The sequence below is a fragment of the Excalfactoria chinensis genome, chromosome 6 (assembly GCF_039878825.1).
Source record: "Excalfactoria chinensis isolate bCotChi1 chromosome 6, bCotChi1.hap2, whole genome shotgun sequence".
Lineage (NCBI taxonomy): Eukaryota > Metazoa > Chordata > Aves > Galliformes > Phasianidae > Excalfactoria > Excalfactoria chinensis.
The window spans coordinates 20,827,488-20,851,663 of NC_092830.1; the positions used below are offsets into that span (position 1 = coordinate 20,827,488).

A 24,176-nucleotide genomic window follows, 5' to 3' on the forward strand; every position below is an offset into this window, starting at 1 on the left:
CTGCTCTGCTCTGTATGCAATAGAGCAAACAATTTGGAGTGGCCAAACAGGAACATAAGATCTGCCCTCCAGAACTGCATGGGTGTGAGCAGGGAACTGGGTCACCCTAGACCAGAGGAATGGGGCAGAGCAATGGCAACCCAGCTGAGCAGGTGGCTGAGAAGGTCTTCTCTCATGCAACACAGAATAGAGCTTGAGAATTAACCTGAATCTCATTCTGCTAAAGGGAGAAAACATGGGAGGTCAGTGATGAGAGCAGGGATGGCTGCAGGGGGTGAAGTCCTCCTTGCTGCCAGTCAGCCCGAACAGTCAAATATTCAGGGAAATGCTTTTCCCCCTATTAATGCCTCTTCTCCCACTCAAGTCCTCCATTTCCTTTTCTCTCTCTCTCTCTCTTTTTTTTTTTTTTTTTTTTTTTTTTTTTTTTTTTTTTTTTTTTTTTTTGTCACCTGCTTGAGGTGAAAACATGAGGGTTTTTTCTTTACTTGTGAAGCCAAGGGGGCTGGAAAGTATTTTTCTATTCTCACTACCACTAATGGTGTTTCATAGTTAGTTAGTGTCTTCTGTGACCAAACACTGTGAGGAAGGACAGAGACAACAGACCCTCCTGAGTCACTGCCAGGGCATTCTGCAGGGAATGTCTCCCAGCTGATAGAAAGTCACTGCAACTGGGAAAGACAGCAAAGGTTCTGGAGCTGAGAAGGCAGGTTACATACTGGCCATCAGCCATCCAGTCGAGACATGCGCCACTGACTTTTAAATCTTGACAAATATTACCTTTAAATGTGCATCATCTCACATCTATCACACAAGTGAATACATGACTCACTTCAGAGAGAGCTGATCCTTTCATGTTTGCCCAACAGTGATCTTGGGAGCGGACACTGCAGGACCTTAGAAGCGTGACTTCAGGGACGCATCTGTTCAAGCTGTGGCTAAAGTTGCAGTGAGACAACTCACAGGCCACACACAAGAAGGACACTTTCTGGTCTGGCTGAAAAGGGAGCAGTGAGTAGAACGGGAGAAAATAAGTAAGTACTCTGGTATTTGCTCATATTTGCTTCCTTACTAGCGACAGTGTTACTTTTAACCTCCTCACCTCCATCCGCTGCCTCTTCTGCAGTTAAATCAGACTGCTGGTATCAGCCTTGAAAGCTGCACAGCAAATTCCTTAAACTTCCCCTCGGACCCAGGTCCACAGGGTGGGATGCAAGGAAACATATACAAGAGAGTAGCCATCAGATTCTCTTTCCATACTTTTTCCAGAAAAGTGCTTTACTGTGCAGGTCATAATCATAGGGAGGCTGAGGCAATGAGACTTTCAACATGTATGGGGGGGAGGAACGTGAGCTGGGGGGGGTGAACTGCATATATTGCATCAGTTTGTTGTGAAATTCAGTTGTGCTTTTTTTTTTTTTTTTTGCTTTTGTGGTTCGCATGTTATGGTCTCTGGTCCTCTGTCACTCTTCCAACACCGCTCACAATTGCATGTCTTGATGCCTGCAGCCATTCTCATATGTTGCGGTGAGAGGAAAATGCACAAGTCATAAGCGTACTTCCTCAAGAGAAGGAAGTGGTCTCACTGTCCACATTTTTGCTGAAGCTCTTTCACTGGTAGAAGAAAAAGGAAATCAGACTACTGCCAAGAGTCTAAAATAGTTGTCCTCTCCAATTCTGTATTTCATATGAAACATGAAAGACACTTGCACACCAATCTTATTGGAAACTCACACAAGACACAGAAATAACTGTTTTCTTAATGTACAGGTGCTTCATTTTTCTACCCAGCACCTTATCTTCCTACATTCATTATACAAACCTTATATCAAGTTTTTCAAAACATACAGCATTAGAAAGTAAGTTAAGAAATAAAAACTAGATTTTCTTGCTTAGTTCTGTTTTATTAGCATAAGCAGCTTTCTCATCTATTTAAAAAACAAACAACAGAATAAACACTGCAGGCTTATACCACTAGTACAAGGAACAAAATCTGGGAAAAATAATCCACAAGTGTAATTCATTAAACTTCTATTCTTAAATTTCCCAAATCTCATTTTTCCCTTTCGTTATCTCTGAGATTCTCTCAACATTAAACCAAAGCCCAGATAGATACTTGAGCCTAGCCATCTTTGAATACAACAGACACAACTTGGGTATCTCTAAGGTGGAACAGATTATGCCTAATTGGCCAAACCCAGAGATCATTCTTAGGAGCCATCATTTGACCTTTCTCCATAACCTTTATAGAAAGTGGCCTTTCTTCCCTCCAAGAACAAACGAAGCTGCCCACAAAACCCAGCCTTCTCCACAATGAAACAGAGAATGACCATTGCTAAGCCTGGACTTGTCACCATGCTAAGCAAAACATTTGCCCATGCATATCAGTGACAGAAAACTCTTCTTGCAGATGCTGAAAAAAACCTTACTAGTTTCATATATAAAATATATAGGTACATATAGATAAAAATAATTCCTCTCCTATAAACCAGATTTTCTCCTTTTAAATGAAAAAAGTGACTTCACTGTAAGAAGGTGGTAAAAACAACTCTCATCTATGTTACAAAAATGTCCTGCTTTTACCTTCATCCTGAGTGGTCCATTCAAAGTTGTAGTGAAAATATTTAACATATATTTTTTAATCAGATTATGAACAACACACAAACTTCAAAGACTACAAATTTGTGTTGAGAGCATCACCTATTAAAAATAGGAAGAATTTAAAATATGCAGCTTGTTTATTGTTCCTGACACTATTTTCGTTGAATCAAATGAGTGAACTGAGGAATAGGAAGATGCCCCTCTTCATCCAGGACCTTTTCACTGCTATGTCCAATTCTCACACATGACATGGCAGTACTCAGCTTGAAAGCAGCATAATCTCTGTGATTTCTTTGCTTTGACAGGGAAAGGGAAAGCTAACACTAATGCAGGTATTCATTCTAAGATTAATGTAAAAACCTTGGTGATAAAAGCTTGTTACCAATCTGACCTAAGGAGTTGCTGGCTAAACTGCGTGCAAGATTTGTCACAGTTACATTTGCTTTTGAAGCCAAAATAGAGTATGTGTCAGCTCTGATGTAGGGAGCATGTTTGTTATTTTACACATTTCTAGAAGGTCTCTAATGAGGACCATATGTAACAGGAAAACATTCACTGGTCGTATACTCCTCTGAGCTCTCCTTATTGCTCAAACAGCGACGCTGTTGGGAATGCGATTTGGGGACAGGTAGTAGTAAGGAAGCTTCTTGTTCTTGTTGCGCTCGGTGATGGCACTGACAATCTCATCCAGGTTCTTGCGGAATTTTGCCATGGCCTCTTTCACCGGCTTCTCCACGAAATGTTCATCCGGATACATGCCCAGAAACAGCTAGTTGGAAAAAAACACCAAGAAATCATGCTTTCAGACTGTTCTGTCTCAATGCTACTTCATCCAGCGGAACAACACCCTACGCTTTAGGAGTGCTACTATTATGCCCAGTCAGTATTTAAGCTAGCCTAAACTGGTGCTGCCAGTGAAAGACATGTCCTGCCCACCCTCCATCCCTGTCTGGCGCTTCTCATCCCTTGATGCTCAAGCCAAACACAGCACTACAACCATGTAAGTCAATGCAGTCTTGCCAAAGCTCTCAAGGTCTCCCTATGTCCCCCACCTCCTGGAGAAAGGAGGTCCACTTACTTCATTGTCCTGGAACTGACTCAAGGCCCAGACAGCTCCCAGATGCCAACAAGAACGCCCTCTGTCTGGCAGACTCTCCACAATCTGCTCGATGGTGACTGTCCCCTTTTCTGTCGGAGGAGGGCAGCGCATTGTCGGCGGGGCATTGGGAATCCAGGAACACCAGTCATACTGCACAAGGCAAGAAAGCACAGCGAAAAGTTACAGTGGCAGGTATTCAGGAATGCTTCAAAGAAAATGATGAAACTTGGCACTGGGGAGTCTGTTTCTGTAATAGGAGTTCCTCAGAATGAGAAGATACTAATGAAACTAAAGGACAGAGGGATGCTCCTGTGAAGCACCGCAGGAGGTAAGAAAGTCCGTACTATCCTTTCCAGAAGGATCTCACAAGGGAGAGAGTGAAGTCACCTCCATAGGAGCAGTTATTCTGTTGATGACAGACAGATAATCTGGTCAGGCTAAGAATTTAGCTATTTTAATATACAAAGATTTCTTCCTAGTTTGAGGTCATCTCTAAGAGAACCACTAAAATGGGTATAATTTCCTTTTCTCCAATTGCTCTGTTCTGTAAAAACTGCTCTAAGAACATGTCTACAGTACTGTGGTAAAACAAGCTTGCAGTTTTTATTGTGTTAGGAGGACAAGTTCACTGTTCTCCAGTCATAATGTGTCATTCTTAAATCACCAGATTCGGTGATAATTCCTGTTACTGGGGCTGTGATTCCCTATGCCAGGTCTCTGAGCTTGCATGTGTACTTCTTGCTGGGACACTGTCAGAGACCTCCATGGCTCTGATACCCCAACAGGCACCCACCCAGCACAAGCCATGACTGCCTGATAATAAAATGAATGAACCCAAAATATACAAGCTATAATCCCAAACCTGAGTTTCAGTACCTATCTAGTACTCAAAACTATTCCAAATGTTTCCAGAATAAGTGTTTCCACAGTCCTCTCAGGGATTTGCAGATGGCCCTGTTTGGTCAGAAAGAGCAATGTCATGTCTGCTTATCTACCAAACAGCAATACTCAGACTGTGCCCTGTAGGTGAATCTCCCAGCCTAGGATGACCAGTCATCCCAAAAATTCCTACCTGGCCAAAATTCACAGCTGCGTGCTGGGCTGATGTGGTGAATATGATCACTGTGAGATATTCTGCTAGTTTCTCCCGTGTCTTAATCACCTTAGGAAACCCTGAATGAGGGAGAAGAAAAGCATGAGTAACCCAGCCATGAAATAACCCAGTTACTCAGTCAGTAGCCATTGGTCAAAAGTGTGAATTGGAGGACCATGCAACAGTCACTGAAGAGCAGGGCTTTCTCTTTCTGACTTTGTTACTGGTTCTGCCATGTGCTCTAACAGCAGTTAATCAAGCTCTCTGTCTTGGCTGTACAGCCATAAAAGCAGAGTGATCCTGCCTTACCTCATACAGATTTGTAAGGCATCGTCACTGTCTGCAAAAGCGGGTGGCATTCCTTAGGAGAAAGGCAAAGCATAATTATACCTTTAAAATATACGGCACCTCTGTCCTCACACCTACCCTAAATCAAGGAACCCAGAGAGTCCCTTTTTCTTCCTTCTGCAATGCAAGCAGGGAAAGTTCATGCCAAAGAGCAAGTGGCTGTCTGCTTGTATTTATAAATGTCTGAGGCTCAGCAATCAAGTGCACTGTGGGAACAAGTGTGGGGAGAGCTTATTTGCTGAAACAGTAAGTGAGGAAATGAGAACTTCTGAAACAAAAACAACAGAATGAGGAACAGAAATAGTTGAATCAAGCAGTCTTTGAGGGGGAGTAATCAAACAGAGCTATTTAAAGAAATAACAGAATAGTCAGGGAAAGGGAAATATTTTGTCAGCAAAGAACATCCGAGCCTTCATCTTTCCTGCCCCAACATTACAGACCCACCCTCCACTCCGTGCCCCTGTCCCAGACCAGCATGATGACACGTCCCAGGATAACTAGACAGCTGACAGCACCTTGGGGTGAGCTGCCTCTGTGCCATCTGCACCACGAACCTGCTGCAGATGCAAACTCAACCTGGCAGGGGCAAGAAGACATGGTAGCTCTGGTCAGGCACCAAGCCCAAAGAGGAGAGGCTGCACACCCATTCCTGCACACTCCAGTCCTCAGCACACTGCTTATCTTGTAAAGGAGCTCAACATGCTCTTGGTGAGAACAGTGCTCCCACAGCAGGAGTGGAGACAGCAGGGGAAGGCCAGCTGTCCCCCACTTAAGCCTTTCCTATTCTTTACAGACCCAGGTCATCCTACTCTCTCTACCCCAGCCCTTGGGATGGCAGCAGTGCAGAGGTGTGATGCTGCAGGCTGGGCAGGTTCTCAGCCTGTAGGGGCAGTCCATAAAACTGAGTCTGTGGGCAAATAAGGGAGGGGGTCACCAACAGTTCAAGAAGCACACTGAACACAGCCTTGCCATCACTAGAGACCTGGGGAGCTGAAGAGCTGGCCAGGCTGTTGTACCTTACCTGAGGCCTTCACGCCCCTCATCCCGTACATGTAAATGTCTTTGACAAAGGCCTGGAGTTCCACATCTTCACACACCACCTCATCACTCTCGTAGTAGATTTGAATCACATCCTCTGCAAAACTACAGACAGAGGAACAAAAAATAAAATACAAAATAAAAAAATAAAAAGCAGAAAGAAATCCTACTGAAGACCTTCTGATGAGCTTGCATAGAGGATTCACCTTGTGAGGAAGAGTGGGGGGGCAAGAGCAGGGCTCAACACCCTCCCACAAGCAGTGGGAGTGCAATTCTTTCTAGCTGTGGTGTCACTGCCCTGCCATCAGAAGTACACTGGACCACAGTCATAGAAGCATAGAGTATCTCAAGTTGGAAGGGACCTAAAAAGGCAGGCTGGGAAGAGCAGTCATTTCATCCAAGAAACACCCCTTCAGAGAAAAAGAGGCTGTTGTTAAACACATGTGAGTGGGCTAAGATGCGAGGACACCCGGTGCTCAGAAGGCCCCTGCTCTCACCATTTATAAACCAAGCACTTACGACGAATCTCTCAGCCAAGTCTGAGGCCGTGTAATATCCTCCTCTAGCTAACACTGACAAACAATCAAATTAAATTGAGTTTACTCTCTGGCATTTGAAAAGATATCCTGCCTCAATTAGCACAAGAAAGCACAGGAAAGAGAAGAAGGTCAGGAACAAGCACACACAGGCAGGGAAACTATATCAAGCAAACACAGAAAAGTTATAATTTCCTTTTCTCTCCAATGGGCACTAACCATTGTAAGAAATATGGAAAGACATTCTCTGTCCCAAAATCATAGGAGACAAAGATATAAACAACATTCTAAACATTAGTCTCGCGCTATAAACACCCTATTTTCTGAAAAGGATCCTTGTTTCACTCTCACAAGTCCTCTCCAGACTCAGATTTACTGCCCCTCTTGTCAAAATCTGGGCCTTGCAATTTTAAGGCACTTTAAGAAAGGTTTAGTTCAAATCAGTCAACACTTTCGTTTACTGGGCTTCAAAATGCAGCTCTCTCATGTGAACCACATTTAACATTTCTGCTTCCACAAGAACCCCAATGAGCTCACGTAGGTGGCTCAGGCTGCTGTGTTCTCTCTTGGTTTGTGCACAACTTAAAAAGCTAATTAGATTCCTTTTGCAGGGCTAAATTCATAGAATTGTTTGAGTTGAAAGGGCCCTTTAAAGGTCTGGACCAACTCCCCTGCAACGAACAGGGACATTTACACTGAAATCCTACATACAAATACATACTTAGACAGGGGCTTCTGAAATGTAGAATGCAAGAATATAGGTCTGTAAAGGGCAGGAATCAAACATCTCTGACTAGGAAACTGAGCAGGAGCTGAGAGTACCTAACTGTTCAAGATGGGTTCACAACACTCTCCATCACCCACGTGATGGTGCTTATTCCCTGTGCTAGGACAGGATCATTTCAATCTATTACACATCAGAAAATTATTTCTTTTAAATGGTACTGGAAGACCCCAACCTTGGGGACCCCCAAGCTCTCAAAATGATCTGTTCTGTCTATCAAATAGTGATTTGACTGAAGTCTACCCAATGACTTTTTTATTGTGATTTTAGCCTCTGATTTCTTGAAGGCAAAAAGCATCTGTCTGCGAACACAGGGAAAAATTCTTTCTTTCTGATGAAACATTTTATCTTTGTGAACACCTCCCTCATCCCCTCCAGCCTTCTCTCCTCTACTCCTAAACATTAACTCTTGGAATTTCTCTTTTCTCCTCCAGGTTCTGTGCTATCAGCCCCAGTCATTCTGAAAACACACTGTCCAATTCATGGTTTAGCTGACAAGAACGGGAAGAAGAATCATAAAAAAGTTCCATGAGTGGCAGACACATTAGAGGAAACACACTAACCACATACGCTAGAGGCGAGCACCAGGCACCAACCAGTATGACTGATCCCCTCCTCTCACAAAAAGATGCTGTGAGATCAAACAGCCCAAGGTGTATTCACAAGGCTGATGTAGAGCATAGAGAAAAAGGAGTTGTGTCTCTGTAACAAAGACTTTGTCCCTTTCCAGAACCATGGCCTCTTACCTCCTTATTGCCTCCCAAACTCTAATGCCATCATCTCGGTAATAGTAGTAGGGGATATCCTCTTTGCTGTCCATCCCCTTAGCTTTGATATCTTCAGGAAAGCAGAGAGAGCTGTAAGTCAGATCCTTCATTGCTTTCTGAACCATTTGTACGTGTCCTCCTCCACCTGTAGCATTTGCCTGCAGGAACAACAGCAAAGTATGAACAGTGGGAGATAAATTAGGCTCAACCAGTGCCAAGACTGTCTGTCCAAATTCCCAGATTATCAGAAGAAAAAAAGAACATCTCCACACAAACAAGTACCAAACTGCAGAAGTCTATTGCAGTTCTGCATTTTGACCTCAGAGTTTTCACACTTCTTCCATAAACCACAGATAACAAATCCATTTTCCCCACACCTTATGTATCTCCTTATAATAATATAATGGAATACAGTAATAAAGTATAGAAGCACTGAACCCAGAGCACTTTCTGCTAGCTCCATTCTCCAGAATGAGTGTATGTGTGAAGGAGGGCAGCCAGCAGTGTGTCAGACCAGAGCTTTTGCTAAACCACCAAGTGCTGCTGCAGACTGGTTTAGGACTGATGACAGGCGATGGTTAGGAATGGAGGCTACTATTAGGCTCCCTGGGATTTAAGCCAGGACAACAGTTTTGCTGGGTGTTTCACTTGGAAAACACAGCATGTTCATAACAAACAACACTGCAAAATCCTTTAGATAATCACTGCTCAGAAGCACCCAAATTTTACTTCATGGTGCTAGTACTGTAGCAGTATGCAGTTTACTCTTACTCTCTTCTGTCTAGCTGTACATTTACCCTGCAACCAACAATTCTGGAAATGTGTGATCCTCATTAGCAGATCTTAGCAACACACTCATCCCACATGCATGGGGTACAGATGCTGTCCTTCAGCTCAGTGGGACAGGAGTGTCTGCCAAGCCTCCACAGTCAGCAGAGGAGCACAGAAGACAAGGAAAGAATTTGCAATTAATTTCTCTTTTCTATGTAGGCAGAAAAACTTTGGAGCATGGAAGCTTTATTTTCTTTTTCTAGCCTGGTGCCAGAGGTGTATAAGGAACATGTCCTGGTCACAGCTAGAGCATTTCCACAGGGAGTGCTGCCTGCTAACCTACTGTGGCTCCTAGATGCAGCATGCTGTTTCTGGGGTAGCAAGGAGATGAAGAGCTGTTATCGCAGTAATTACTACTACAGTCAGGTTTAGATGTTTGGATATCATACAGTTCCGAACTGGTGACTTAGAGGTGAAAGATACCATCTTTAGTGCAACAGGAAGTGAATTAACTGAAGGCACAGTTTCTGTGTCTCAGACAGTGCTGTTTATGTTTGTGCCTTAGCAGATAGTCAAGGAAAAACGCAGTATGTGACTGTTAAAGAATTAAAACACATAGGGACCCATGAAAAATAACAAAGATTTGCAAAGGGGATTACTTACCTTGTCAAAAAGGCCACATTCACAGATGAGCTGTTCTCGAGCTTTGGTATTGATGGCTATTGTGAACCGCATGTGTGGCACCAACAGCTGTGAAATATGACAAACAATGGTAGAGAGCAAATTATTTGATTGAATTCAACAGCAACCGTGTGAACTGTGTGTAGAGTTCAAAGTCCTCAATGAGAGCAACTAGCTCTACACTGCCTTGCCAGGCAGCTGGTGAAACCATTCCAGATGAGCTACCACCAGGATGTGCTTTTGGTTTGTCAAGCCAAAAGGAAAACCTCCCTGACTCCCCCAGAACCCCTTCAGTGTAAGACCAACCTTGAAGAGGGGATGTACAGCAGGCAGCTGCCGGAACATGGCAATGCTGAACACCTCTGAGACTAGGTGCGTCCGTAAGAGGTGGGTCACTGTCTGGTGGATGTGGAAATCAGATGAGCGAACCCAGATTTTGGCCAGCAGCCAGTCATAGGTAGCATCTGAAGGAAGGAATATGGGATTTTCTGGCCCAGGCTTTTGACCAAGCTGAAAGAGATGAAAACGGTACAGTCCCCAAATTCATGTGTGTTTAAGGTGGGACAATAAGCAGTGTGCCCCTTTAAACACTCTGACAGCAAGCTCACCTGGATTGCAATGGGTACTATTTTATTCTCCAGATTCTTGTACAGCAAACAGATGGGTGCAGCCAAGTACTGTATCGTGCATGGGTCTGTCTTATTGGCATCCACACCATCCAGCAGTTCATAGTCCACAATGAAAATGTTTCCTTGCTGGAAAAAATGTGAAAAGGGTTTGGTGTGTTTTAACAGAGAGGAAAAAATGAAAGAACATGGCAAACAGTGTTCCTGGTGGGAAGGACAGAAAAAGGACAGGGCTGCAGCTGGAAGGTGGATGAGAGAGGAAGAAGACAGCACTGAAAGAGGTTAAGAAATAAAAGCAGAAAGGCATGAGCAGTGAGGCTTAGAACTAAGGCTGGGGAGTCTTGGCTGGAGGCTGGTTCATGCCCTGTAGTTACAGGTGACTGCTGGCCCAACCTTTCTCATGGAGGCCCAGGAGTGATGTTTGCCATTGGGACAGAAAGCACCTCTACACAAGCTACCTGACTTGTGTCTGCTGGGCCTGACAGCAAGCCTCTCAGCAGGGAGCGACTATGTATTCAGCATTCATGCAGTGACACTGAGGTGCAAGCAAGTTTCATGCTATTCCACACTCCATGCTCATTGTACAGACAAAAGGAATATACCATCCTCCTAGTCCTTCTTTGGCATTTTAGTTCAGCTCTGTGGGTGACAGAGAGTACCATCCTTCTGGGAAAGGGTAGGATGCACCTCTGACACTCCCTATCCTTTGAGACAAAAGAACCACAAAGGACCCTTCACCTCCTGCTGGCATCCCTTTAACTTGGCCTGGAGAAGGGCCTGGCCTGCAGCTGGAGAGAGGAGACATGGCTGAAATGTAACTAGAACAGGGAATGGAGGTCAGAAAACACAAGAAAGAGCAGATGGAGTCCAACTTCACCCCGTGTCCTACCTTCACTTCTTCCTCCAGGGTCAGGTTCCTCTCCAGGCTGCATTCTACCATGTCCATGGTCACTGGCAACTTCTTGGGAATCTCTGTGCATCGCCGGATCAGCACAGGATTGCAGCCATTCAGAAACTGGTAGCCAAACATAAAATCTTCTTTCCAGTGCTGCATCACATATTCTAAAGGAAAACAAGACTGCAGATTCAGTATCAACATATTTCAGATTCCTCTGTTTCTCCCCCACTCCTTTTGTTATACTGCACTGAAACATTCATCTTCTATGAAAAATATGCTCTCCATCTGCAGACCACCTCCTTATGTCTTCCATTATATTCTTCAGTCTTAGTCTTCAAATTCTTGGGGTTTGTTATACAGACAGCTAAGCCCCAAATCAATGGCACAGGCAGGGGATGGGAAATACCCAAAGTGGGAGTGGAAAGAACAGCAGTAACTGGAGGTGGGTAAGAAGTACCTGGGAACAATGTTGACTCTGGGCTTCTCACTAGCACTGCTCACTGGCTGTTCTTTTTTTCTGTTTATTTTTCAGTTGTTAACACAAGCAGATTAATAACACTTCTGAATAAAACACCAGTTTTGGGGACTCCATCTCCTTATTACATCTTTAGTTGTACTGTCTTTTTTTTTTTTTTTTTCCACACTGCGGTTCTCCACTTCCTAATGTCATTATTGCAACTTCAAAATACAAGTTGAGAGTCAGAAAACACATGATTAAAGGAAAACAAAATCCCACTGATGCTGACAGCTGGCATGACTGAAAAATGTGAACTTGCTTCTGCCGAGTCTTGACAATGATCAGACTGAGAGGTGCACTCACATAGCTGAGATCCATTCTTATAATTTAAAACTCAAAGAACTGGAGCTTTCCTTGTGGATATAGAAATATTATCAATGACATTAAATGTAGATTATGTCTAATCCTTGTACTTTACCCAACAACCATATTAAGTGTAACAAATTGATGTAATTTGTTTTTAATAGCTCTAGCCTCCTTATGTGCTTTATTTTATACTTGAAACCATAGAAATGCCTTCTATTTCTGTTAACTGGTCCTTAGTCAGCCTGAATAGGGGCAAAACTTCAGAGCAGGAAGGAAAAGAACGTTCCTTTGCAGAGCCAGAATGAGTACATTTACATGTACTTGAGAAGCTACATGCTAACTGAATATCAACATCCGTGAATCTATTATATCCATAACTACAATAAAATGATATCAAATAATATAACTACAGGCCATAGGAGCAGGTTGGGTTTGGTTCACAAATCAGTCTTCCCAGCCCCGCTTTACAGAAATGACTTCATCAGCCTATCTCCATCTGCAACTCTTTTACCTGGCCTTCAAGTAACCGCTAAGACTTCACACTGAAAAGGATTGAGGAAAAGAAGAATTCTGCCTTTGTCGTTTAACACTACATCAGTGGAATTTTTACCAGTACAAAGGATATTCCAGATAGCAAGTATTCAAAATGCAAAAAAGTGAAACTCAGGCTCTTACAGAAATATTTCTTTTCCTGGTAAGATGTGAGCACAAAATGGTAAACATGTCACCATGTTTACTGTAGTGTGCATGATAAGTTCCAATATGTTTTTGGAAAGAGATGACATTTGGGATAGATGCTGTGAGCCCTCTTAAGCACTAACTTGCACTCATTCTCAGCAAGAATTACAGTTCCTCCAGTTGTGGTCAGATGGACTATTTTGTCTGCCGCAGGACTAGGTGAAGAAGTTGCAGCTCCCAGCTCATTCTCAGCCCTTTGCAACACGCCCCCAGACTTACTGGCCTGTCAGCTTGTAAGTTTTGTCAAAACAACTCATTTTGCCACCAAAAACATGCAAGCCACGGGCAGAGAGTTGGAACTGGAGGGTCTTTAAGGTCCCTTCCAACCCAAGCCATTCTGTGTTTCTATCATAACTAACTTTGTTTTGTGGTCTTGTGGGTGGTTGAAATGATCAGCAGCCTAAGATTACTGCCTGTTTATGGTAAACAGTGTGCAAGCACAAGTGTAGCCTTTTCCTTTCTAGTCAGATATATTCAAGACAGAATATCAGTCATTTGATGATGCAAATGTGAGAAAATGCTGACAAACTCACCAGAGATTGTGTTACTGATTCTCACGAAGATCTTCTCAAAATCTGCAAAATCACTCCAGGAAGACTGGAACATGTGCATAAAACGGTTGATATAGAGATTCTCCATCCTGAAAACAAAGCCTTGTACTGTCACATAAATGGTAGCTTTGTTGTTATTACATAGAATATATTTATTTTGATTACATGTCAGTGGATTTAGAATCAGGTTTTCTTTCCACTAGTATCTTCAAATGTGCAATGAAGCAACATACACCCCATGAAGATAGGGAGGGCAGTTAACAGAGAAAGGTCACAGTGTCACTGCAAATCCTCCTAGACAGAATTTAAGGGGGGAGAGAAGGGGGGAGATGCCAGAAGACTGCAGTTGTAAATTATGAAATAAAACTGAGAGACCTTAAAATGAACTGGATTAGAAGTAGCCAAAGAGGACAAGAAGCCCACAAAGACAGCAAGTGGCAATCTGAAAGAGGATTCACACCAGCATAACCAGAAAATCAGACAAAAGAGCTCCTGTTATACTGAGTCCAGACAATGGACGTACAGAACAGCTGCCTCTGCTGCTACAGATAGCAGTCAAAATAAGGAGAGGTACCTGGAGGCACATTAGGAAGCATTTGTGCAATTATCTAGCCTGGACTTGGAGAGGTTGCTCTTTGGAGGTCTCATCACCTCTGACAGGGGCACAGAAGGATTGTACAAGGAGCTCAGAATGGCCTTTACTGAGCATCAGGAGATGGAAGGAGTATTGTGCAGGACTTCCTGAATAGACAGTAAATGTCTGAATATCAGATGAACTTCTAAAGGAAGCATGGCCATGTAAGGTTTCAGCCATGTCATGTCACTAAATGGACTCAGATAAGAAAGTATTCACTGTTATTAGGAGCTGCAGCTTTCTTAGAATGGCTGTAAAACCTGATAGTTCTCTTACCAACATATACTTGACAATATAATCCCCATCTGATCACCAAAACACTGAGAGGTACATCTTTCCAAAGTATGAAGGGACCAGCATGTTATTAGATTCACGGATGTAGGAATTATGGATGATCTCAAAGCAGCCTTTCCTCATCTCCTCCTGTTCCACTATTTGATACAGCATGATATGGCTCAGGCTTGTGAGACAGCTCAGAAGCAGACTCACAGTGCTGAGGGTTCCTATTCCCCCATTAACTTCGCACAGTTCCAAATTGCAGAGTGGGATTTTTCAGGCTCACCCAGTGGCCAGGACTCTGTTTTTTCAGTGACATGACAAGTTCAGGTGGGATAGTGACTTTGATGCCTGGAGCAGATTACTACCAGCTGTGGTTAAGTGATGAGAACCTACATCTGATGGGAATAGGTTTTCTTCAGCAGAGTCTCAAAGGTGCGTTGTCACCACCTTTCAGTACCAACCTGAAAGGCCTAATTTTCCCAAATAGCCAGATGTGAGAAGCATCTTCAGGGGGCAACTCTGAGTACAGCCAGATGCCTAAGGCAGTAGGTGCTAGTAGCTCTCCTTCCCATGCTTTTCAGCAGAGTTTTTAATCATTCTGTCTACAGCCAAAACAGTGTCTAATGAGAATGCAGAGGATCAGCAAGTTCCAAGAGTGAAAAGCTTGAAACATCAATTAAAACAAACAAACAGAAAGATATTTTGTCCTTTATTTTTTTCCCACTTTGTTTGACCACAGGTGCAGATGGGGGAAAAGAATCCAATTCTGAGATTCAGTGAAACCTATAATGTGGTTACATCCTTACTCTGCACAAAAAAGTTTTTGCAAAACGTGTGAGGTACCACAAACACTTACGCTTTGGAGTAGTTCAGAATGAAGTCGATTCCTTTCTCATTGTCAAACTGGATGTCACGGGGCAGTTCACTGTGACAATGGGCATCAATGCTCAATGGAAAACCAGGGTGCCACTCCTTCCAGCTGTGAAAAGAGAAGTTGGATTAACTGTGTATCTTCACCAGCACAGGAGCTGCATTGTTCATTCACCTGTGCTGCTGCTGTAACTCAGCTATAAACAAAACTTGCATCAGGCTCACTTGGGACAAAAATACTGACGTACACTACAATAATATGTACCAGTAGCCTATAGAAACATGAAGTACAACAGCCAACTTCCATCACAAAACTTGAAGAATCTTAATACCTGTGATATTTCCAAACTCCTGTCACAATTGGTTGGAACTGGCAGAAACAACAGATTTACTGGGAAGTGAAAGGGGCACAAAGACAGCTGTACAATGTGCATTGCTTGGTTACATCAACCTCATTCTTGAGGCTACAGTTTTGCAGAACTAAAACACAGCCATAACAGGATGAAACAAACAACCTGAGATTTGGAGCACGCAGCAATGTGACATCATTTTGTTCATCATACTTGTGCAGTGGACACAGAAGGAAACACAGGTTTGGAAGTGACTTGCACCCTCTCAGAAGTCTCTGGTGTCTGAAGGCACACACAGACAGTTACCTCCCTAAGGTAAAAATGCGATACCCAACTGGCTCTGCAGAAGTTGCTGGGAAGGAAAACCATGTGTCTCACATTTGCAAAAAATACCGTGAAATGACTAGCAGCTCAGAGTGTCAGGCATGTGTCTCATTTCCTCCAAAAGGCAGCACTACCAGAGGTGCATACAGCCTGGGCTCAGCTCCTGAGCCTGCCTCCAGATGGCCATGGTACTTGCCTTCTGCTCTGTATGACCTCCTACCGTGCCACATTTTTACCTCAAAAGAAAAGAAGGCCATTTGTAATGGGGAATATTTCAGCAGTGTTTCCAAATTGCCTGCACATACAGACTGCATTGTGCACTATCAGTTTAACATCTGAATTGCAAATTGCTATTTTCCTGGAATTACCAATGGTTTTGCCTTCCTTTTTGCATGTGTAAACAAAATTTTGTGCCACCTATCTTTTTCATCTAGATTTTCCTCTGCTGTTTCCTACTATTTGTGATCAAGATCCTTTCTTAGTCAAATTATATCAACAACACATTTGCCAAACATCAAACCATCAGCTCTGAATAAAACCTCTATTAGTCTCATCCTCATTCTCCTGATAAGGAGAGGAAAGAAAGAGAAACTTTTCTTCTTTTAACAGAAAGTATGTTCCTATAAAAAGGAAATGTATGCAGTCTTCTGGGATTGCCTACTGATAAAAGATTTTCCTGTTGTGACCTCTTAAGAAAAAGTCTGTAACTCTATAAAGATGGATAACACCACTGTGTTTTGATGGCACATTCCAGTCCGCTGAAGCAAGGTTAGTTCAAGAAGTGACTAAAACTCACTACAGCAGCCACAAAGCTCCAGAATACAATGACATGTTGATATCACACTCCAAAACTGGACTCCTGCTTGTAAAAGCCAAAAAAAATCTACCTTTATCTTTTCACGAAAGCACGACTGTAGACCAGAGAACCCATATAGCAACTGTACCACTGAATTTCACCTTACATCTTCTAGACAGGCTTATCTGAGATTCAAGTACCTTGTAATGCAGCTACGTGCAGCAGGGTGACAATCATTTACAATGAACACCGTCTAAGTAAAAAAGCACATCTAGCTAACATGCAAACTTACAGTTTTGTTTTACCAGTGGTTCAGTATTTAGAGCAATATGATTATCTGAACATGCTCTGCCAACCTCTGACCTGAGGACAACAGGTCCTGGGCTTCTGGGGAGAGACTCACCGGTACATTTTTTGACGATTCTCAAGCTCTTTGCGTCTGTGCTGCTTGAGTATCTGGGTCTTGTCATCCCGGGGGAGCTTTGCTATGAATGGGAGAAAGAAGCAGTGTTATGAGGTTCCTTTATCATCACCCAGGTGTTGAGAAGGACACCAGTGTTTCAAAGCCTTCCAATTTCTGTCCTAAGACTTTACAAAATTTCTGTGAGAAAAGCTCACACAATCCAGCTTAGTACCTTCGGCTCCTAATGTGGTGCCACAAAGAGCAAATTGGTTAAGCTAAGAGCAACTATCTCATCTCTACATAAAACCTGAGTTCCTAAGGTAGACACTTGATGTTAAATGGACTCAACAGGGTCATGGGACTTAATTTTGTATTTCAGCATCTGGAAGAATTTTCATCAATCAAAGAAATCACAGTATTACCTGGGACAATGTTGTAAGTTAAACTACAACACTAGTAAATATCTCCTATCCTCTCTCCTTGAGCTGTACTCTCCCCTGCCAGCCGGAGGCAATAAGCACATTCTCCTGCCATGATTCACTGAGAACAGAAAGAAAACCCAGTGAGGCTTCAATTCCAGACAATTTGCTCTTCTGACCATGTTGCTAAATAACAGACTTCCTTAGTGATGAGGAGAAAGCACAAGGTACATGACTTACTTTACATAGGCAAATGGAAAGGCAGATAAAGCCAGCAGTTTTATGGGAATAGGTAATTTTGGGTTGGAAATAATGGAGGTAACACAACTGATAATATATATACATATGGCTAACATTTTCCAGCTGGTTGTGTTTATGGTACCAACAAAGTTTCATTTACTTTTGTCCTTTATCTGAGCATACTCTGAATGTCATGCAAAGGTTATGGAAGTCTGGAATGTACACGGGGAAAGAGGGAGGAGAGGTGGGAGAGCTCAGGGTGCCGCACAGGAGGTTTCTTATGGTGCTCACCTCTTCCATCTCTAAGGACAACCTCTTTTTCATCTGTAATCCAACGGTAACATGGGAATTCAAGATAATCTCCCAGTGGTGTTTTGACAGTGACGTGTTTAAGGTACCAGTCATCTTGGTACCAATATTTTCGTTTCTCGATTTTTATTAGCTGAATTTCTCCAAGGTCTTCTTCTACCGTCACATCATAGGAGTCAACCTAAAGAGCAGAAATAGTCAGTGATACACTGCACATGAGGAAAGCAAGGCCAGCACTGTACAAGCACACCTGGCCTTTCTTGTGGCCACTATGGCATGGGTGCAACAGTACTCTCCTGATCCCAGTGGGGAAGAAGAAGGACAAGATCAAGGAGAAGGACAAAGTCAGGAGCAAATTATGTGATCTCAGTACAACTTAAAGGTGCATGAAATAAATAAGACCATGTAAAGCACTTCACAAATGGGGAAACATCTTGTATCTAATCCAAAGAAGGTCTGGCCCCTTGAAATGTGTGCAAGTCTGAGAAAAAATCTGCAGACCATGAAAGCTTTTGCTACTGCAATAGCTGAAAGAGGTATTGATTGGGCAAGTCCATTCAGACTGCTGCACTGGAAGGAGAATCATGGGTTAACACACTGGATGGTGAACTCTTGGCTCAAGGATGGGTACTTCAGTCCCCTCACAAGGCTGGGGCTGACCTTTCCAGGACCTGTGTGATCTCCTGCTGCATGCAGGGACAGCACTGAGCAAACTGCAGTTCTGGTGGTAATTGCACCGCTAGGTAATATCAGAACATAAAGAAATGAATAACCATATTGCATATGGCCAGTAAGGCACAGTGCAGCGCTAAGCAACTCAGGAGAATGGGAACTGACTCTTGGTTTCCAACACTGTAAACAGTTCAGGGCAAAGGAGAGCAGTCAAGTGCTCACTGTAAAAGCTGAACTGCCACAGAAATCCTGAGAGCAGCACCCACAGCCTGCCTGCTCAGATGATCCAGCTAAGCATAAGATGGTTACAAGAAGAGACTGTATTCTCTTGTGGTTTATCTCAGAACAGATAACACCCTTAGAAACACTAACCAGCTGCTGATACCCAAAGGGTGAGATCTACTTCCTCTGCATGCTACAGTGTCTGCGTGACCCTCCTGCCTGGATGAGTCTTGTCACTTGGCTCCTGGTCCAAACACCAAGCTCTGCTTGATCTCTTTGGAGCACTCCCCAGCCAATCGTTATACACCCACTGTTACTGCTTATTTTCTAGGAAAAAAAGCTGTTTCAAATAAGAACTGAAACTGAGACGTGAAGCAAAATTAAATTCCAGATAAGAAAAGAAAAAAGTATGAATTTTGAATGCCTCCAGATGGCACCTATTAACCTCAACAGTTACAAAAGAAAGATACATAGCAACTTGCATCTATATGATTAGAAGAACACACATGCTAAGAAGCATCCCTGAGCATCCCTTTCTTTCCCATTTTAACACCAGTTTCCTGTGTTATCAATGTAATGTACCCTCTCTACAAGCTATGCATGTATTACTAGCATTTTAGGATGAAGGCATCCACCAAAGTTTGAGATGGCAGACCTCAGTTGTCTCATAGCCCACCACATGAAAATACCACCTTTCATGACTCATCTAATTGACTCAGAAGTGAGAGAAAAAAAGAAGAAAGAAAGAAAGAAAGAAAGAAAGAAAGAAAGAAAGAAAGAAAGAAAGAAAGAAAGAAAGAAAGAAAGAAAGAAAGAAAGAAAGAAAGAAAGAAAGAAAGAAAGAAAGAAAGAAAGAAAGAAAGAAAGAAAGAAAGAAAGAAAGGCTTTGAAATCCATGCTGCAGATAATAAAACCTCACCTTTGCCTGTCTTTCTCTGTGACGTTCATCAGTCAACTTTGAAACTGTTCAGGCTATGATCAATAAACTGCATCTCCTATGAGGTTGCTTTGTATCAACAAAGACAAAGGGATTTCTTATGTACACCCTAAATTCACTTAAATACAAATATTTAAAATCAGTCTTGGCACCACCTTGATTCACTGGGACTTAACAGATTAATCTCAGTCAAAGCCATATTCCCACTTTTCTACTAAAGCCAAAGTCAAAGAACAGTTTCTATTGAAAAAGAGACTCATCTGGACTTAAATCAGAATTTGCTATGCTGATGTCAGCAGCAGGCCTATCCACACAAGGTGGTAGCACGTGGGGGAACTGTGCTTCACAAAAACAGCATGGCAGTCCTTGGCAAGCCTGGAACGACAGCATCTGCCTGCAAGGCAGGAGCTGGGATGTGAAAATCACGTTGTTAAGATTTCAACTGAAAGATTAAAATGGTGTCTCTGACTTCTCCGTGCATCTCCCAGCAGAGCAGAAGTCCTTCTTTCAGTAGAGCCAATACATACACTCATTTTGAGAGTTTGCACTGCTGAATCTTCAGCCCTTCCACCCCCTTCACTCACACTATTCCAGAACAGCTAGAAGGATAATGTACACATGTAAATTCATTCCCTTGGTCTTTAAAAAGTTTGAACCAGCCCTGGAAACTGAAAAACACTGACTGGCTTTCCCAGAAATCACTACAGTAGTGCTGTGAGCCTCCACTATGCAGGCAGTGGCTGTAGGATGTAACCTGTGATCTTGCCCAACATACCTGCCTACCCTTTTTAAAATTCCTCTTCTTCAAATGTTTAGTTAGCTTCCATTAAAAAAAAAAAAAAGTAATAGTAATCAAAATCCTCATTTATACCTACCCATTTAGATTGTTTTTATACTTTACAAAATCTGACTTTACATAAGCTTACATAAACACATCTAGGATTAAAAAAGAAGCAGCTGTGTGAGCCAGACCCAAAGAGTTGATCCAAGTGTCACACTGGCAGCCAAACCTTGGGCACAACCTCATTCCTCTAGTAGAAGTCTCTTTGCGAGTATTACAAGAGCCCTGAAATAGCTCAATAAGTCATTGCCAGCCTTAATGGTCCCAAGGGGCTTTAACCGTTTTATGATCATCATGATTCTGTGTTAATGGCAACCTCCAACATGAGGTGACTCCTCACCCAGCTTCCTCCGCCTCCGAGCCAGAGTGGCCAAGGGCTGACCTGAGATCAGCTGATGCAGTTTTGCTGGTGCAGTAAAAGTGTGGCAAGCTATACAGACGGTGCAAGGCTCAGAAAAGTAGTTGTGTTTTTTCTGTTGTTGCTCAATGGTTTTGTTGCATTTGTGTTATGAGGTATCCTGCTAAACCACATTGCACCCCAGTGTCTGTTGGTAAGCCATAGAAGCTGGGGTTTTTTAAACATTTGGCTTCAGAGAGAGAGAACAGAGTGAATGAAGGCTGTGGGACTTTCCAAAGTCCCTTAGCATCCCATCTGAGTGATTTACCCTTCTGCAAAATCCAAGCTCTTTCTGGCAGAGAAGCACCTGGTGCTGCAAAAGGAGCAACAAGCCAGCACGCTCTGCACACACAAAACCCAAAGGCACACAGAACTGCTGTCCTTCTGGAAGTACTGCTGAGTGCGTTTCAGCAAAAAGCATATGGATGGGTAACAGGAAGTAGGCAGAGAACTGAGGGACACCATGCACTCACCCTGAAATTGCTTTGCACCAACAGGAACTTACTCAAAAGACAGTGAGCAAAGAAAAGCAACTCCAGCTTTCTAAACTGCCCATGTCCAGTGCTTGGAGTAAGTCAGACTGAAACTAAAACTGAATACTGCCATTGTGAAAACTCCTTCTAGCTTTCCTACATCCCTTCCCTTCTATTAGCATTTGGCGCGCAGATCTGCTCAGAGCTGGTTGGAGCCCTCATCCAACATATCTAGGAAAACTCACCTTCTTTTTCATTCAAATGAAGCCATTACCAGGATAATGGCACTACTGAGAGTGGTCCAACATTTAGTAAAGAAACTGGGAAGAGACCAAGTTTTACAAGACAGTACTGTGGAATTCTGGTTATCTGTGGAAAAAGTGCTTTATCATTATTATTTGTTTCAAATATCACCACACTGTAATTATTTGGGAGGAAAAGGAAATTATAGGAATGCTACTGAAATGCCAGAGGCAGAACTGGTTTCAACTGTCACATTTTACAAAGCAGCTAATCTGAAAGTCTTACAGTGCTCTTCAGCATTGTTTGCTTGTTTGCTTTTTGTTCCTTATCTCTATTTTTTTCTTCTCCTTTCTTCTTCCTTTGCACAGCATCTCAGTGAGATTCCTGGTGTTCTGGGCACAGTGTTACCTGAACAGGTGCCTGGAGGAATGCACAGCATTGCCCAAGGAAACACTGTCCACAACAGCACAGCTTCACACATCATGCTACAAGTGTCCCACAAGGCAGCCATCTCACAGAACACACTAAGGAAGGACCACATATGGGAATAATTTGGATAGTAGAAAAAGCCAAGGATTAGTCATAGACTTTTGCACCTGGAAAGAAGTTTGACAAAAAAGAAAAAAAAAAAAAAAAGAGATTGTCCCTGTCTCAGCTTGCTTACGTAATAATACATTTTGTATAGAATGTTAGGCAAGTTTTTCATAAAGGTAAAGACTTTCAAATCCACTTAGAAGCTGCATTCCAAAGGAGAATGTATGTGGCTCCAGGTGCACATACTGCCTGCTGCAGGGCTGCTGCCAGCTCCTCCTCCTACTCTTATCCATCAGAGCCCAGCACTCCTGGACCCCCATCTGCAGCCTGAGGATGTGGATCAGGGTACCTGGGCACTGAAGTGCCCACACACCCACACATCCACACACCCTGAGGTTTCTTCCATCACTTTCGCTAATATTGTTAAGCTTTGCTCATAATCACCAGATAAAATAAGAAGAGGGGGATTGGATCTTGATGATCTTTAAGGTCCCTTCCAACTCAAGCCATTCTATGATTCTACAAGGAAGAAAGAGCAAATGCCCTTTAGGGAGATCAGGGGTAACAAGATCTCTATGCAATAAATGCTTAATCATGAAAGAAAGTAATTTCAACAGCAGCAACGGGGAAGTATCCACACCTCTGAATCTGCTTTTCTCAGGATGTTTATCCACACACGTGGGGGCCATATTTGCACACACCAACACTCATTTAAAATGCTGTCATCTGTGAACCGTAACAGAGGTGCCTAGTCAATGCTGGATAGCAGGCTCAGGCTGTGCACCCCATGGGTAAAAATATACCTATGGGCAAGGCAACACTGTGACGATGGGGCTCATTTCCAAAGCGAGTTAAGGGTGCTTTTAAAAAACTTTTAAAGTCCCTCGAATCTCCTTAGATCTCTTGGGAGCTGTGAGTTGGGGCTACAAATGAAATACACATTAAAAAATAAAAATCCCAGTCTATTATTTTGAAGTCGGACTATAAACAAATGAACGCCATACCGAAAGGGTGATCGGAGTACAGGAGATGGCCTGAGCACAGCACACCTCACACGTCGGGGTGAGCCCGAGCAGCCCTCTGACAGCCCTCTGACAGCCCATAGCCAGCCCAGCCATATGCCTATTTTTCAGCTCCGAGCCCCGGCCCGCCTGTCCCGATGATCACGGACGGGCACTGCCGGCTGAGCCGGGGCTGCGAGGACACTCACCGCGCCGCGCTCGAAGTCGTTGTAGAAGGGTTTGTCCAGAAGATGCCTCTCGCTGCAGCCCGCAGTGCCCTCCAGGCTCAGGTATACGTAGTCGTCGGTGCCCGCGAACCACTGGCTGCCCGTAGCCACGGTGACGGTGTAGGACGGCATGGTCCCACCTGCACGGTACGGTCCCACCGGCGCGGCACTGCCGAGTCCCACCGCTAAGCCTTACCCGGCCCCCGCCGAGCACCGCCTCACCGCCCTGCCCTGCCCACCCGCGCTGTTCCGCTTTATTACCGAATCGCTCCGATCTTGTCTGCCCCACGCTGCCTTTGCACAGCCGCCTGTAACACAAACTGCTTATCAGCGCGCACGCACACACACTACACACACACACACAGTATCCACAAAGCACCATAGGGATCCCACCCTTTTCGCAGTCCCCACCGCCTGTGCAGCAAGCGCCGAACCTCTGCTACAATTAAGATGCTAACATTGAGATAAGAGCTGGCAGCGCTTCTCTCACGCTCAGCCTACCCCGGGGAAAAGAGCCCCAGAGCACTGATGTTGGAGACGTGGCACCGATGCACCAAGCCCACTGATGCCACACTACTGTATTTTCATCAGGCACACAGCGGGCCCCATGCTGGCATCCCCTTAACTGTCACACTGCTGCACAGCCCCAGGCTG

General features: G+C 43.6%; 1 protein-coding gene across 1 annotated transcript; it reads right to left on the minus strand.

Moving 5' to 3' along the window:
• Window positions 1-1,884: 1,884 nt before the first annotated feature.
• On the minus strand, window positions 1,885-23,718 carry ALOX5 (arachidonate 5-lipoxygenase). The gene is made up of 14 exons (XM_072340118.1): window positions 23,505-23,718; window positions 17,958-18,156; window positions 17,008-17,089; window positions 15,121-15,243; window positions 13,334-13,440; window positions 11,231-11,403; window positions 10,324-10,470; window positions 10,022-10,225; window positions 9,698-9,784; window positions 8,243-8,421; window positions 6,160-6,281; window positions 4,770-4,870; window positions 3,677-3,847; window positions 1,885-3,367 (listed from the first exon to the last, which is right to left on the minus strand). The coding sequence occupies exons 1-14, from the start codon at window positions 23,652-23,654 to the stop codon at window positions 3,188-3,190; spliced, it is 2,025 nt and encodes a 674-aa protein (XP_072196219.1). The 5' UTR covers window positions 23,655-23,718; the 3' UTR covers window positions 1,885-3,187.
• Between the last annotated feature and the right edge of the window lie 458 nt (window positions 23,719-24,176).